At 38.3% G+C, this 17,886-nt stretch overlaps 1 protein-coding gene across 4 annotated transcripts in view; it reads left to right on the top strand.

Annotated features, from left to right (window-relative positions):
* Nucleotides 1–17,886, top strand: part of PCDH19 (protocadherin 19) — a 127,590-nt gene that overhangs the window by 62,007 nt on the left and 47,697 nt on the right. For 2 of the 4 annotated variants that reach the window (XM_043897124.1, XM_043897125.1), the window contains 2 exons: nucleotides 145–203; nucleotides 9,156–9,328. In XM_043897124.1, coding sequence (XP_043753059.1) covers nucleotides 145–203; nucleotides 9,156–9,328 — 232 coding nt within the window. The remainder of the gene's footprint in view (nucleotides 1–144; nucleotides 204–9,155; nucleotides 9,329–17,886) is intronic. The other 2 variants (XM_043897123.1, XM_043897126.1) reach the window with 1 other exon arrangement.

Raw genomic sequence — 17,886 nt, forward strand, 5'->3', positions numbered from 1 at the left:
CAGGGTGTTGCCCCACTATGGCCTTAGTTTCTGATTCATTCATTGCCTCTTGCCCAGTAGAAAAATTCCTCCTAAGTAGGACAGTTTGACTCTTTTCATGAATTACCTCCATAACATTTTTAATCTTTTCTTTCCCCATTGCAGACTGAAAATTATTCCTTTGACTCCAACTACGTGAACAGCCGAGCCCATTTAATCAAAAGGTATGTTGGTTTGCTTGCCTATTTCTACAATTAAGCTCAATTTAATACAAAAAGCAAGAAGATATTTTTTAATGATGCCTTTTCAGATTTTAAAGTGAAAATGCTTATCTGCTTATTGTAGGAAATTAGGAAAATTCAGAAAAGCATTAAAAAAAACTAAATAAAAGTCACTGGTAATTCCACCACCCAAAATCACTGTTGGCATTTTATCATGTTTCTTTATGTAACTGTATACAGAAATAATTAAATTAAAATTAGGGTCATATTAAAATAAAATGTGATGTGATGATTTAAAAATCTAATATTAAAATTTTCTCCTGTGTATCTTCTATTGAATTTTAAGATGGTTGATGGCTGTTATTTTGACAACTTTGAAATCATTTTAAGGCTATTTTAATGACAGATAAACTAACTTCTTATCTTTAAAAAACTTTATAGATGAGAGAGGGAAAGATAATATACTTGCTAATACAATAAATCTTAAAATAGGTATTTCAAACAAAGCATTCAAAGTTGAGATTTGTGTGAATGGTTGCTCATAACTCAGCTATTCATGGAGCCACAATGTATGTGGATACAGAGCTAATACTGCCTGGAAGATTCCAGGGCAGGAAGATTCCAGGAAGGAAGAGTCCATCTGGTGCGGTAGTCACCAAGGTGCCCAAGGCAGGCAAGATGAGGGATTTAGGGAGTTCTCTAAGCAGAGAATTTGTGCAAAAAAACTGGTACTGACCATTCAGATGATGCCTTTATTACTGTTTGATCCAATTGTCCTCTTAAATGGTCCAGTGGTTATTCTGTAGCTAAAATTGAACTCTGTGTGTGATTGTTAATAGAAACAAAATAGAGGAGCAAGCAGGGTGTGTTAGAGCTGCAGTAGACAAGATCTGAAAATTCTATTATTTTGCTGGCTCTAATCCCATAAATTTATATCACCAGAAGGGTAGGATTTGAGGAATAAACTAGTTTGTTGTAGAAACAACTTTAATTCAGATCTAATTTAATTCACGATGCTGCAGTAATGCCTACTAACATGCTAGGCTTATCTTTATCGGTCTGGAATCACTTGTGACCTTAAGTGATAATTGTTAATTATGTGAAAATGGATAGCCCAGTATTAACAGTCATAGCATTGTTTGGAATTTTTTGAGGGATTGGGAGGGATCCATTTTGAATATTTCTTGGCCCACAGAATAAATCAAAAGATGAGGAAATCAAAATTATTCAACTGATTTATTAGGAAGGATGAAAGCCCTCTTTTTGTACACTGATCAGAGTAACTGCAGCAGAAATTTGCTTTCTTTTTTGCTTCAGAACTGTTATTTCAAAGCTCCTTTTTTCAGACTTCTGATAAAAACAGTGAGTTACCTATCCTCACAGGCCCCTTGGGCTAGCTCTGGGTACCTGGGAATTCTAAGACCAGGTTAAACTCATAGCATGAACCTGATTTTCATAGCATGGCAGAAGGCTAAGACTCTTGGGAACCCTCACCATCTTAGGTCAGACCTGAATATCCAATTCACAAGGCAAACTGATGAGATGAAAACTTATGTTCAAACATTTAGCTTTTGAGACACATGTATTTCTTTAGCAGCTTTGGGACTCACTAGAGGTTCTGATTTTGATTAATTATATGTTTTTGTTTACACACATGGACACACAAAAGGTACAACGTGGACTTAATAGGCTCTCAGTGGAAAAATCGCCTGATGTTCCCTGAGATCAAAGATAGTGCTTTTTTTTTTTCCTTCAATCAGGGATCACTTTGGTTAAGAGGAAAGCTCAGGAACACAAGCATTTTTACCAGGTTCTGTTTTTGGAACCCTGAGAGCTTTGGAAAACTACAAAGGTCTTGGAATTTATGGGATCACTTGAATTGAGACAAAGCACAATACCTGGAAAGACACAGGGAATCTTGTGTGCTATGCTTTTTGAGGGGGACTAACTATTTTAAATGTAAAATGTGTGAAAGTGTTAAGAGAGTAGTAACTAACATCAGGTGATAAAACCACACAAACTGTGTTCACATAGCTCACAGTGATGTTTGAAAGGTGTTTCACTGTATGTGGTTTCTTGAGGATCCATTTACGTTCATGGGAAATCTCCTGGCCAGAAAATTCTGAATCTGATTATCAGTCTTAATTTTATTATCAAGTTCTTGTTTCTTCAAATGCCAATCCCATTTCAGGCCAACTTTGAGAACTTTTTTTCCTATCCATTTTTTTCTTCTTCTGTTTGCTTTCTACCCACCCAAGGATTCTTCTTAGACCCTTCTTTTTGGCATTCTCCAGGGCTTATTAACTGTCTTACATGCAGGCTTCCTTTTCTCTCTCTCATCTGTCTACCTGAGGTAAACCAACAGAAAGCCAGAAGGCAAGAGAGTTTCTCCTAGCACAAATTAAGGTTCAGAAGTGTGAGGAGTAGATCAGGAAGTATATATAGCAGAAGATATATAGCACATTGCCCCATAATCTTCAGCACTGAGTAATCTAGCCATTTATTTCTGTAGTAAATAAATACTACAAGTAAATAAATACTACAGGTTCAGGCCATCTGTAACCTCTAAGTATACCCAAGGTTTATGTCAGAGTCCCAGATTAACAAGCCAAGACAGTTTAGAATTTTTTTCTGGACTAATTTCCTTTCTGCTACGTTTGTTGCCTTGCTATCATCTCAGAGCAAGGAAAGCCAGCAGTGGGACATTGCCCCTGCTGCAACACTGTCTTTCCTCATGCCATTTTTCTGTACTGCTGTCTGATACCCACTCCTGCAGTGCTTTTGAGCAATATCAAGCAGGGCATGAGGCTATAGCTCAAAGAAAATAAAGCAGGAAATGAATATGGCTCTGAAGCAGTGTGGGAAAGAAAATGAGCATTGACTCCTAAACCATACAGAGTGCTTTCCTTTTCCACCTGAATTGTCCTGGGGTTTTGCAGCACCTGATATGGTGCCTTGTCTATAACAAATGCTGGTACATGTCTATTGAAGGAATGGATGAAAAAAAGTTTAAAAAAACTCAGCATTTTTCCATTGAAAACTAGCATTAAACGTTCCTTTATACTGGCAATTTCTGGCCTCTTATGTGCATTAGAATCACCTGGGAGGCTTGTTAAATGCACGCTCTACCACCATCCCTAGAGAATCTCCAGTTTTCACAGGTTCCCAAGGTGATTGTGATACAGGTGATCCAAGAACCACTCTAGGATCTTATGTTTCTTAATATACTTTTGACTTTTAGTCCATTTTAGTCTACTCTTTTGACTTTTAGTCCATTCTTATTCTCAGAAGCTATTTCCTGGGTATGTGGTGTTACCTACTAGAAAGATACGCTCTCCTTTCAGATTTTTCTGTCCTTTGGAAAGATTTCTAATATTTTTAAGTGTAAATATGGGTCAGAATGTTAGTAATGTTCATTCATCAAGTATTGTCTGAGTCTTATGTACAGAATCTTATTCCAAATTTTTTCAAACTTGTTCCTCTGTTAGTCACTGGAACAAGTAATAGAAATATCTGTATTTACATTACCATTGCAAAAAGAACCCTAATTTATTGTCCCAAAAGTTGGTTTACAAGTCTTTCATCTCCCAAGAGGTACACAGGTAATAAAGTAAGTGAAATCAGCATTTTTTTATGTCTGTCATAAATTGTTACTTGTTTTGGGTGAGTGGCCATTCACCAGGCTGTTTTACAATTTGCAGCATCTTGCTTACTGAGTCTTAAACTGCCTTACAGAAATCTATTCATTAAGCCACTAAATGTCCTTACAGGATGAGAGTAAGTGGCACTTAGTTTGTCAGATGGGCAAACTGATCTTTATACAAGTTAACTATTTTAAGGTTTGGCGGAGAGGGTTAATACACTTTGCTTTTTCTTTAGAGCACATATGACTTCTCATTCTCAAATTACCAGTCCCTTAAGTCCAAGTAGCCAATTCTTCACTATTTTGTTATTTATCTTCTTTCTATAAAAAGCCAAAAGCTCCAATGTGGTTAAAATTTTGATCATCATTTTTATATGTATCTAAGTAGGTACATATAAAAATGATGATCAAAATTTTAAAAGACAGAGCCAAAACCAATTAGGAAAAGCAAAATAGAGATCCCTGGCATCTAACTCACTGCAATTAAACATTATATTTTCCTTGAAGCTTTTGAGAAGCCAAGACAGAGTAAGTATACCAGAGCATGTCATTCTCATTTTTCAATAAAGGAAGGATACTCATTGGATAGGATAATTTTTTTCCTGTCCCTTAATTTTAGAAGAAATTAATGTAGTGGACAATGTCTGACTATAGTTTACAGAAGATATAGAAGCATTATTTATATGTACATTTCCTATATCAATCCTATAAAAAGACTATGTACATTTCTCCAAAGAAGACATACAGATGGCTAACAAACAAATGAAAAGATGCTCAACATCACTCATTATCAGAGAAATGCAAATCAAAACCACAATGAGGTACCATCTCATGTTGGTCAGAATGGCTGCTATCCAAAAGTCTACAAACAGCGAATGCTGGAGAGGGTGTGGAGAAAAGGGAACCCTCTTATACTGTTGGTGGGAATGCAAACTAGTACAGCCGCTATGGAGAACAGTGTGGAGATTCCTAAAAAAACTGGAAATAGAACTGCCATATGACACAGCAATCCTACTGCTGAGCATAAACACCGAGGAAAGGAGAATTGAAAGAGACACATGTACCCCAATGTTCATCACAGCACTGTTTATAATAGCCAGGACATGGAAGCAACCTAGATGTCCATTGGCAGATGAATGGATAAGAAAGCTGTGGTACCTATACACAATGGGATATTACTCAGCCATTAAAAAGAATACATTTGAATCAGTTCTAATGAGGTGGATGAAACTGGAGCCTATTATACAGAGTGAAGTAAGTCAGAAAGAAAAGCACCAATATAGCATACTAACACATATATCTGGGATTTAGAAAGACGGTAGCGATAAGCCCATATGCAAGACAGCAAAAGAGACACAGATGTATAGAACAGACTTTTGGACTCCATGGGACAAGGCGAGGGTGGGATGATCTGAGAGAATAGCATTGAAACATGTATACTATTATATGTGAAACAGATTGCCAGTCCAGGTTTGATGCATGAGACAGGGTGCTCAGGGCTGGTGCACTGGGATGACCCAGAATGATGGGATGGGGAGGGAGGTGGGTGGGGGGTTCAGGATGGGGAACACATGTAAATCCATGGCTGATTCATGTCAATGTATGGCAAACTACAATATTTTAAAGTAATTAGCCTCCAATTAAAAAAAAAGACTACATAATATTTAGTGGTAAGTCAATGAAATCATTACCATATATGGGGGTAATGATCATATTAGGCAATAACCATTTATTGAGCATTTGTGTATAACTGGTACTTCATGTGAAGTATTTCATGAAGTCCTCAAAATGGCTTTGTAAAGGAGGTTTTAGCAAATGCATTTTTCTAGGGTTTAATTTTTCATTATTTTTTTGTTGAAAATTGGAGTATAGTTGATTAATAATCATGTGGTTAGTTCTCCGACAAGGGATTGAACCCAGGCCCTTGGCAGTGAAAGCATGGAATCCTAACCACTGAACCACCAGGGAATTCCCAGCAGATGTATTTTACAGACAAGGAAATCAAGGCACAAAGACATTAGCTATCAGACCCAGGTTCCCATAGATGAAGTGGCAGACTAAGGATTATCACTTGTTCTGATGACTCCAAGTTCAATGCTCTTTGCACTACAATCAGGAAATATAACATGTTACAGGAATAGAGTTTAAAGAACCTAGAGCAGTGGTTCTCAACTGGGAGTGATTTGGCAATGTCTGGAGACATTTCTGGTTGTACCTTCTGGGAGAGGCATGACTGGCATCTAGCGCATTGTGGCCAGAGATGCTGCTAAACATCTTATAATAGAACACCTGCCTCCCCCCACCAACAGACATACAGTGTCAGTAGTGCCAAGGTTGGGAACCTTGCTCTAAAAGAATGGTTAATTACATTGTCCTTATTTTATACCCCTCACCATCATCTATCTCAAGCAAGTTTTAGCAACTGCTGAAATGCAGTCAAGTCAGGATTGAATTCTGTGGTTTAAGGTAACAATCATGCATTGTGAACTAAAGAAATTGGAAAAGGGAACCCTCTTACACTGTTGGTGGGAATGCAAACTAGTACAGCCACTATGGAGAACAGTGTGGAGATTCCTTAAAAAAACTGGAAATAGAACTGCCATATGACCCAGCAATCCCACTCCTGGGCATACACACCAAGGAAACTAGATCTGAAAGAGACACGTGCACCCCAGTGTTCATCGCAGCACTGTTTATAATTGTCAGGACATGGAAGCAACCTAGATGCTCATCAGCAGATGAATGGATAAGAAAGCTGTGGTACATATACACTATGGAATATTACTCAGCCATCAAAAAGAATTCATTTGAATCAGTTCTAATGAGATGGATGAAACTGGAGCCCATTATACAGAGTGAAGTAAGCCAGAAAGATAAAGACTGATACAGTATACTAACACATATATATGGAATTTAAAAAGATGGTAACAATAACCCTGTATGCAAAACAGAAAAAGAGACACAGATGTACAGAACAGACTTTGGGACTCTGTGGGAGAAGGTGGGGGGGGGGGGGAATGTTCTGAGAGAATAGCATTGAAACAAGTATACTATCAAGGGTGAAACAGATCACCAGCCCAGGTTGGGTGCATGAGACAAGTGGTCAGGGCTAGTGCACTGGGAAGACCCAGAAGGATCGGATGGGGAGGGAGGCAGGAGGGGGGATCCGAATGGGGAACACATGTAAATCCATGGCTGACTCATATCAATGTATGGCAAAAACCACTACAATATTGTAAAGTAATTAGCCTCCAACAATAAAAATGAATGAAAAATTTAAAAAAAAAGAAATTTTCACATGCTTCAGATAGCAGGAATGAATGTAGGTCAAAAATTATTTGTTATAAAAATGTAATAAGATAGTAATAAGTATCAATAAGAATGCAATAAGTAATAACGGAGCCAGTAAGACCATCCAGGCAGGCCATTTCCTTTCTCCTGAGGTGAGGGGTGCGTGTGGACAGGACCAGTTTTTTTTTTTTTTTTTTAAAGCAAACTTTGAATCTGTTCATTCTGTGGAATTAGTACTTACAGGAGTCCTCTAAATCTGTGCCACAAAGCTAGAGATGGTGACACACTTTAAAGCATGTGTTTCCAATTGGTCTTAATGACCATAAAAAACTCATAGGATGATTGGTTTTTGAATAGAACTGCATCCTGGTGGGTCCACAGGGCTGAGTAGCTACATGACATAATTTGAAGGAGCTGAGTGAGTTGGCCTATTGAGTGATTTTAGTTTTAATACAGTTGATGCTCAGTTATTCTTTCTGAAAATAATTAGCAAATAGGTCAGTGCTTCACCCCCTTTTGCCCTTCATTTTCTGATAATTATGGCTTTCCAGTTACTGCCCTTTTGATCTTTTCCTTTTCATATTCAGGGCAGCAGACATTCTACATCTAGGTTGGTCATATGTTAAAAATCTGCTGTCATTCCTTTTGACCAGTGTGGAGAATGACAATGTAGCCATTGTGTCCATGGCATAGCTCTTCATCATATGTACTTAGTGTTCTTATCAAAGCCTCAGAGAGCCAGGCCTGTGGATGTTCAAGGTTGAGCAGATCAAGTGAGTTTGCAGTGTCATCTCCACAGGGCTCCCTTTTCAGAAGTACAGTAGGTCTGTTGGGACTTGTCCTAATTCACAAGCATGCTGCTCTCCCTTGTTGAGACAACAACACATTTTCTTGAGTATGCCTTTGCTGCTTCCTTATTGACTGGGGAATGGATTCACCATTCACTAGGTATTTCAGATGCATAATTTATAGTCCATGGTGCATCACAGCTGCACATTCTGTCAGGACATACAAAGTATTAGAAAGAGCAGATGAGGCCTCTATGGATGTACCTGATATATTATTCTCTATTTTTTGAGAAATGGTGTGGGGTTCTTGGGTAGTATGGTTAGTGCACGGAATGGTGGATTGATTTACTAAGTGCAAGAAAAATTTACCCACAAAGTCTTGAGCTGCAGGTTGCCATGTTCTTAGCATAACTGCACTCACTGTTTCCTCTGGTTCTCACTTTCTTCTTACTTTCCATGCACCAAGACTCTCTTCTCAGCTCCTACCTCTCCTTTTTTTCTTTGACTCTGTCCCTCAGCCTCTCTCAGTTAAATCTGACCCAAGTTCTCTGATCCTGATAACCCTTTCTATTTGAATTGCATTACGTCAATTTCTGCCACTTTCATTTTCACAGTTGCTTAGTAGACATCTTTGGAGAGGCAGTATAAATAGGGGTTAAGGGGCCAGGCTCTGGAGTCAGACCACCTGTGTTTGGTCTTAAATCTGCTACATTTTAACCAGCTGTGTGAACTTGGACAAGTTATTCAACTTATGTGTGCCTTTTTCTCATGAAATGTGAATATTAATAGCACCTTTCTTTTATAGAGTTGTGATTATTTTAAAAAGTGAACTCATATCAAGCACTTAGAACAGTGCCTCATGCACAGTAATCCCTCAGTAAACTTTAGCTGTTATTATTTTACTTTGATTGCATAAGAGGAAAAAACCTTCTGAAATGATGATGATTTTTTGCAGGTGGTTGTTTCAGAATTGTAGTTCCTTCTGCCTCGCCTGTAGTGATGCCCTGAAGATAAGTGAATGAAAGTGATTAGCTTCATCAGCATCCAATAGTGGGAACCTCTCTACAGTGTTATGTTCCATGATTTTTAAACAGAAATTTTTCTTCCTCCTGCCCTGTTGGACCATATAGTCGCTGTTGGCCTCATCACAGAGCTGACATCATCCTGGCTCTGAAATATTTTTAAAAATCAGATCTGTCACAGTTATAAATTATCATTCTTTCTTCAACCCAGCAGCTCCACCTTCAAGGACTTAGAGGGCAACAGCCTAAAGGATAGCGGCCATGAGGAGAGTGACCAGACCGACAGTGAACATGATGTCCAGCGAAGCCTGTATTGTGACACTGCTGTCAATGATGTGCTGAACACCAGTGTGACCTCCATGGGATCTCAGATGCCTGACCATGGTAAGGGCTGATTGGCTATAAGTTGCAACCATAGATTCCAAAGAACTCAGGATGTTTAGAGGCTCACTGTACTCCTGTACTTTTCTTTACTGTAATGAGTGTATATTGAAGGTATGTATTATTCTAATGCCTCAGCAGCCCCTAAAGGGTTTTGAGATGTCCTGACACCTGTCCAGACTCTTCTTTGCCCTCTCTGAGTGGATTCACTATGATCATATAAACATTACGTTTAAGCACTTAAAAAGCTGACTACCTATGCATATTGCATACACACTTGTCAATCATAACTGCATCACACACATAGGAAATGAGCAGATGCCTTCTCACCAGGAATAAATGCTTCTTTTTGCTTTAGTACATAAATTCAACCGATCAGTTGAGCTGCAGAGAACACAGCACTTATGACATCAAAGGGGTGAGTTTTATTTCCACATCAGGCTAGTTAGTTTTACCCAGAAGGAGACTCTGACCACATATTGTATACTCTTTACTGAGGAGACAGAGTAAAAGACTTCCCATTTTGTCTATGAGGTGGTGATGCCACCAAATCCCTCTAGCTACCAGGCAAATGCAAGCCACTGGTCACAGGAGACACGAGAGTAAGAAAACATGGCTGACTTAATGTAACATTCTGTGCATGTCAAAAATGCCTCAAAGCACGTGTCAGGAACGACATCCTCATATATGAAGAAGAGTCTATTTTTGGGAATCTAGCACACATGCTTTAGCAAGAGGAGCTATTTAAAACTGTTCCAAGCATAAACCAGGGTATAAAAACATTAGCAGAGTTCAGCTAAGGCAGAATGTTCAGATGGACTTGGGCACAGATGTCATTTTCAATGTTTTACTGATGCAAACATGCTAGGCAAACAACCTGTCTTTTTCAATTAAGAACTATGAATTCAGCTTGGTGTTTAGGCTCAGTGAAGCTTCAGAATGCTTGGCTATGTCTTGAGAGTAGCTAGACACAAGCTCAGCTGGAAGCCCCGCTGCTAAAAGGCTTAAAGATGAGAAAACAAAATATGGTGATTATGTGCTGGTCTTCAACTATTTCATTTCACTGTATGCATCATTAAATGGCTTTGTTTTGGTTTTGTAAATGAATCCAAAGGAAAAAAAAAATGCATGATCCACAAAACAAAATGTTTTCTGTGGTGAAAAAGTTTGTCACTGTAGATTCTATTAGATTGTTTAATCCATCCCTTTCCCAGCAGATCCAAGTATCAAAGTCTATAATATATGTAAGTCACTACCAATTGTGAGCTGCTGCCTTCCCTAATTGGTGAGTGGTGACATCTGCAGAGATAATATACTTTCCAAGCAACCTAAGACTAAAGATGAAAAAATTAAACATTTATATAACTGAAACAGAGGCTATTTAATTCTCAGAGGATTAGCAGCATGTCACAGAATACAGACTGATGTGTATCATTTACTAGTCTTGTGTCTCAAAGAAATGCTTTTTCATTTATATCAGAAAGGGTTTTAGTTAGATGCTCTCTAAAATGAAATAACTCCAGGAAAAGAAATAGTCATAATTGATTCTCACTTTGTGCCTGGATAGAACAACATCTGTTTTTTTTTTTTTTTTTTTGGCCCGTGTCTCTAGGAAAACAGTACCAGTGGACTGGAGCTAGTTTTGCTGAGGGGGTGTTTCTTACAAAAGGGATGTATTGTATGTATATCCTGTATATTGTGTAATAATGAGATTCTAAAGCAAATGTATGGCATCATCCCAAGACTCTCCTACATTTAAGGTGGGGATCACACACACACATTTTTGCTGTTCTGTTTTGGCACACTTTTACATTTTGTTTCTCAGTATTCAGTTCTCATACATGTATCTTCATTTTTTTTTCCCATTGTTCTAGCAGTGGCTAAACCTTGAACCATCCTTCGTGTTTGTTCTTTACAATTTGGTTGAGTCATTAAAGTTTAGGTACGAAGGGAATTCAGTCTTGCTTACATCTCTGGCTCTACCTTATGATATCCCAGCACTACTGAGCTTCCTATAATGGTACTTAAGTGAAAGTGTTAGCCTCTCAGACGTGTCCAACTGTTTGCAACCCCATGGACTATAGCCTACCAGGCTCTTCTGTCCTTGGAATTTTCCAGGCAAGAATTCTGGAGTGTGTAGACATTCCCTTCTCCAGGAGATCTTCCCAACCCAGAGACAGAACCCAGGTCTCCTGCATTGTAGGCAGATTCTTTACCATCTGAGTCACCAGGGAAGCCCCTAATGGTACTTAATTGTATCCTAAATCAACTCTAGGCTAGCCTCCTAAATGATGTCACCAGTTCACTTGGGCTGAGTATTGCTACCTCACACAATAGCAATGATTGAAAAATTTATTTTTTTTAGAATTTTCTCAAACTTGGATTCATATAATAAATGTTTTTCATTTTATCCTAAGGCACAGTAGTTGAAAGACAAATATGAACAAATTTATCATGTATGCCTGCCTGATCTGGTAACCATTCTAATTACATAACTAGTAATCATAATTAGTGTGGTTCTAGTTAGATTCATTCCAGGGCAACATGGTATTTTTGCTCCTGAGGACTACTGATTTAGAAAGGTGAGGAGGGAAAATGGAATCTCCTCTGGACACAGACTGTGCTGAAAGTCTCAAAGATATTTTGAGGAAAAAAGGTCCCAGTTCTCTTTGGTTCACTGATACTGTGTTAGGCATCTCAAATCAAAGTACCCCGAAATCCAAAAGGTGCCAGAGCTGAACTATTTTTAAGATTTGAATGGATGTCTCTGGAGAAGAACAAGGGTTAAAATGATGCTGTCAGACTAACTCTGATCCTGATAATTATTTTTTCTGGTCCTATCAGAATTACTCCAAAGTTGGACCAAATATACCCAATACAGTTCACCTTACGCCTTTGTTTGGGGGAATTTAGCTCACCTTGGATTTCATGTCTGTAGATCTCTCTGTGATGTTTCCAATCTGGATATTAGTGCAGAATTTTTCTTTGCATATATATGGACATATGGATGATGAAGAACCTCAGGATTTTCCAAATAAAGATACTTTTATGCAACTGTTAATTTTTCCCTTGAACAGGAACAAGTTGTTCAATGAGCTCATATTGTGTTGCCAGTGTTTGAGGAAAATGTACAAACAGTATTTGCTTCTCATTTTCTTAGACACCAGGGCCCTGTGCTTCTTCACACTGCCAAAACTTTCTTTGGAGTTTATTCTTTTAACTATACTGTAGCTAAAGAATGCTCAGTGTGAATGTCAAGGGTGCTTTGAGATTCTCAGATCCCTTAATTTTCAGTTACTTTTCTCTGAGAACATTCCTAGACAAGGGAACCCAGGATCACTATATTTAACCAAAGGAGAATGGCTGGAAGAATTTTGTACTCAAAGGGCAAGAGTCTGGATTTAGACCCTTGACTTCAGATTGTGGGTTTTTTTTGTTTGTTTGGTTGTTTGTTTGTTTTACTTTTAATTTTAATGGAAACATACTGGTTATAGTCAATATGTTCTACATTTTACTAATTTGGGTAGATAAAGAATTCATTCAAATAATATTGAGTTGCCCAAGAGACGCAGAGCCAGAAACAGTGCTCCAAATGATAACATAGAACTATCACACTAATTACATAACTAGTAATCATAATTAGTGTGGTGAGATCACCGCTGCTGTTGCTGTATACAGAATCCCCAGCTTACACTATTGACTCCATGGATGCTGGGCTCTGGGTGTCCCTGCTACTGCCACCTGGATACCTTGGGTTACCCATCACCCAGATGGAATTTCCACAGCCCCCATTCCTTTGTCGAGGAAAGCAATAGCAACCCATTCCAGTACTCTTGCCTGGAAAATCGAATGGATGGAGGAGCCTGGTAGGCTGCAGTCCATGGGGTCACTAGGAGCCGGACATGACTGAGCGACTTCACTTTCACTTTTCACTGTCATTCATTGGAGAAGGAAATGGCAACCCACTCCAGTATTCTTGCCTGGAGAATCCCAGGGATGGGGGAGCCTGGTAGGCTGCAGTCCATGGGGTCGCTAGGAGTCGGACATGACTGAGTGACTTCACTTTCACTTTTCACTGTCATGCATTGGAGAAGGAAATGGCAACCCACTCCAGTATTCTTGCCTGGAGAATCCCAGGGATGGGGGAGCCTGGTGGGCTGCTGTCTATGGGGTTGCACAGAGTTGGACACGACTGAAGCGACTTAGCAGCAGCATTTCTTTATACCATCAGCTTGCTCGTTTTTTTTTATCTTTAAAAAAATTTAACTGGAAGGCAATTACAACATTTTTTATTTTAACTTTATTTATTTTTAATTGAAGGATAATTACTTTACAGAATTGTGTTGGTTTTGGTTTTTTCTGATTGCCCCAACCAACACATCTGTGAGCTGGGTCAGGGTGGAGATAAGATGGAATGGTAAGAATCTCTGCTTTCTGAATTATTATCAATCCTAGTATCACTCGCAACATGCCTAAAACCTGATCAGTGGGTTGATGAACTGACTGAGCCAAATTTCCTAGTTGCCAGGTGTCTGAATTACATTTATCATCTATAGTGCTTTTGAATTAATATGTCTCAGCTCGCCCCCAGTACTGTAGCTCTTGTCATGGCTTCCCAGAAAAGCAGCTGATGGAGCGTTCTTTATCCTATACTTTCTACTGGCATATGGCACTTTTTGCAATGCTATGTCTCTGTAGCTCTCAGAGTACCTTGAAAACAAGTCAGTGTTGTCACTCAGCATATTTTACCACCTGATTTGGTGCTGAGTTGGGGAGTCACACTCAAATCTTTTAACCAATGTTTTCCCTCCCTGAATTTGAGTTATTTGGTAAAATTACACCTTCTGGCAAGGACAAAAATTTTGCCCTATGCAATTTCTGCAGACAATCTCTAAGAAGAGTAACCAAAAAGTAGAGTGCTCAGAGATGCCAGAGGCTCGTGGGTTTGTTGCACATTTGGGAGTTTCACAGGACTGCAACCCCTTCCTGTTGAGGTTATTTCTGGGTTGAATAGTGCTGGGTTTAATAGGCTTTTGTCTCCTTGCTTCTTTGCATTCTCATTTGTGATGACTTGTATATCCCATTATGAATACTCAAATGTGTAATTCTGATGAAATTAGAGTTTATGGGTTCATGTCTTAGAACTGTACATACTCATCCCAAGCCCAGCTAATTTGTTTCAAATCACACTCGATCTCTCTTACCTTATGCTTTAATTATTGATTATAAATTCATCAGCTGAAAAGATGAATTTAATTGCTATAATATGCACCTAATTTGGAGCTCACTACAACACTGAATTGGTTTTCCTCCCATGCTCATTGATACCAAATGGAAGCAATGTACAGAAATTTGTGAGAACATCTATCTGATTTTCACATTCAAAAGCACCCAAATGCAATATAATGATTGCTTTATTTCTGAAAGTGTAGGTTCTTTGCATTTTCCTAAACTTATTCATTTGCTGTTTTCATCACCTGTATATCATTTAACATGTTTGTTGTGTAAAACATGGATTTAAAGAACTTGAGCTGTGCCTAAGGCAACTGCTGTTGTAAATTAGCCATGAAACTATTCTGGAGGCTGCACACTATGCATATTCTAGTTCCAAGCACAGGTGTATTAGGACATTTACACTTTCAACACTTTATCAATAATATGTAATTTCGTTTCCTATAGCCTTTTAATGAAATTATGATTCCATGACTGAACATCCCTTCCTTATCCTCTTACCTATCCCCTGACTCACCTCTCACCTCACTAAATTGCCAAATATTCATTTCAATTAGTCTCTTAGCAAAATAGGGAGTTCTCAATGGAGAATATTTTGTGACATTGCAAGACAGGGTGCTGCTGGGCTCCAGAAATGGTAGCATGAACCAGATGTTCATAGAGTAATTGAAAATTCCATTTTATCAGATAGCATTTGCTGTCAAAAAGGTTTATCTTTACTTCAGCAAAGAGGTTGATTAGCTCCCCCTGGACTCAAATTAGCATCTTTGAGGCTTGATATACTGTTTTGTAATTCATGTGGTTATTTCTCCCCTGGTTTTGCACATATAGAATTGTTTAAAGATGTCTTTAGCCTCTTGAAAACATACCAGGTAAAATGTTTAATTACTTGAACACAGTAATGTATATGTATACAGAGTTTCTATATATATGGCTTTCAGGTTTTCTTATCTTGCCTCAGGTATACAGCATTCTAATACCAGGTAGGAATAATCCATGTGTAAATATTGTTATTCATTCATTCAGCAATATGTCCAGCTCTGGGAAAGTGTCAGCTACTTCTGTTATTGACTGTGAAAATTACCACCTTTTTTTTTGTTTGTTTGTTTGTTTTTAATTATTTTCATTAGTTGGAGGCTAACCACTTTACAACATTGCAGTGGGTCTTGTCATACACTGACATGAATCAGCCATGGAATTACATGTATTCCCCATCCTGATCCCCCCTCCTTTTTAGATTTGCTTATCTGGGTCTTACTGGGGTGACCAAGTTCAGCTCAATGATGAAATGAAGAACTCTTTCTTATTTTAGAAATATTTCTAAGAATAGAGCCTGGGACTAATATGGACCTTATTAATATTGTGCCAATAAAGCAGAAGAAACTATAAAAGAAGATGGTTACAGTCAAGATCATATTTTTAATAAGAGTATCATGAAAGAGTCTTCCTTGATGTTCTAATTTGAACAGTCACAATGTTAAGAATTTTCTTTTTAAATTCGTCTGCTCTGAGATTGAACTTCCTGCTTAATTTTAGTTAATGTCATTGTAAAATGGTAAGTTTAATCTCTGACATGTCTATTTACCTTTCTGGTTAGGAAGTACTCAGTGATATTCAATACCCAGTCTCTCTTTCCTTTTGAGGTCCAGGACCTTTATCCATTCTCAGTTTTAGCAATGGCTGGGTAGGTGGGAAGAGAGGTGACAGGTGGATGCTTTTGTTTATTTCAACTACATTGTTGCACTAGATAAATGGACTCCTACCATTTTATTGGTAAGGTGGCCACTAAAATAAAATGTTGTCCTTAACTAATGGAAGGTCTCCCCAAGTAGCTCAGCTGGTAAATCATCTACCTGCAATGCAGGAGAGCCCAGTTTAATTCCTGGGTTGGGAAGATTCCCAAGAGAAGGGATGGGCTACCCACTCCAGTAATCTTGGCCTTCCCTGGTGGCTCAGATGGTAAAGAATCCGCCTGCAATGTGGGAGACCTGGGTTCAATCCCTGGGTTGGGAAGATCCTGTGGAGGAGGGCATGGCAACCCACTCCAGTATTCTTGCCTGGAGAACCCTTGTGGACAGAGGAGCCTGGTGGGCTATAGTTTATGGGGTTACAAAGGGGGTACATGACTGAACTACTGTTTCCAGCCGAACTACTGGAAACATCCATGCTCTTAGTGGTTGTTTGCTAGCATTATTTTGGCTTAGGCTTTTTGGTCAGAATTCTCTTAGGACAGTGCAAGTTTATCTGCTTTGAAATAAAAGCATTCTTCCTCTTTTTTATATAATAATGTTTTCTTGATCCACTTGGAACTTTTAGTTGTCTCAAAGTCATTGTCTATTTTAAATTTTATTATTATTAATAATTACTTATAGTAAAGGATTCATTATTCATCAAGAGAATAAATACCAAGGGCTTTCCTGACTGGTTGACACTGAGAATTTCCATATTTCTGAGCACTTGGAAAGAATTGGAGGATGGAGGCTATATAAAGGGAGCACACTGAGCAGTTAAGAATTTCATTCTCTAGGAGTTTATGGCCCAGTAGCACAAATGGTCTAGTATGGAATAGATTGCATGGGATCAGTGAAGGAATTAATTAAGACAACTTCAGCTGGAAAGCAAAATCCTTTTCAAAAGACACTTTGGTGTAATGGGATTCCTTTGGAGGAATACTGGAAGCCAGGCCCCGAGATAGCATGTGAGATAAAATTAAGCTCTATTTGGGTGATTTGCTAGGTGAATTTTTTCCAATTGCTTCATGATAAAGCAAGTTCTGTAGGCCATGGTAAGCAGGGATGCTGGCAATAGGACAACAGATGAGAAGCAAATCAAATTGTTTTATAGGGATAAATCATATGATTGATTCACATACTGAAACAGTCCATTGAAATATCAAGATCATTATCTTCTTTGGGTTTTTCAATCTATTTAACATTATTTCTGTCCCATCATTAAGATGGTTAAGCACCATAAATAAACTCCATCAGGATGGGAAAACAAACTGAACTTTCCATTTAAATATTTATGAAATATTTTTTTTTCTGTTCATCTTCCCTTTAAATCTTTTCTCATGAAATAAATATGAAGAATTGAGTCCTGATTTAAAAAGCAATTTCAAGAATACCAAAATCATGTATTACTTCCTTATTGTATAGACAAAATATCTGTGAGATGGCTTTCCTCTCTTACTGTAGGTGCTTTTTTATCATCCAGGATCAGGTCTTTGCCCCAGGTATTTTTGATATTTGTCCTTACCAGGTGGCTCATTATCTGTTTATTTTGGGCCAATGAAAGCTAATTTGACACATCCACTTTGGAAATGTGGCTTG

The sequence above is a fragment of the Cervus elaphus genome, chromosome X, assembly GCF_910594005.1.
Source record: "Cervus elaphus chromosome X, mCerEla1.1, whole genome shotgun sequence".
Lineage (NCBI taxonomy): Eukaryota > Metazoa > Chordata > Mammalia > Artiodactyla > Cervidae > Cervus > Cervus elaphus.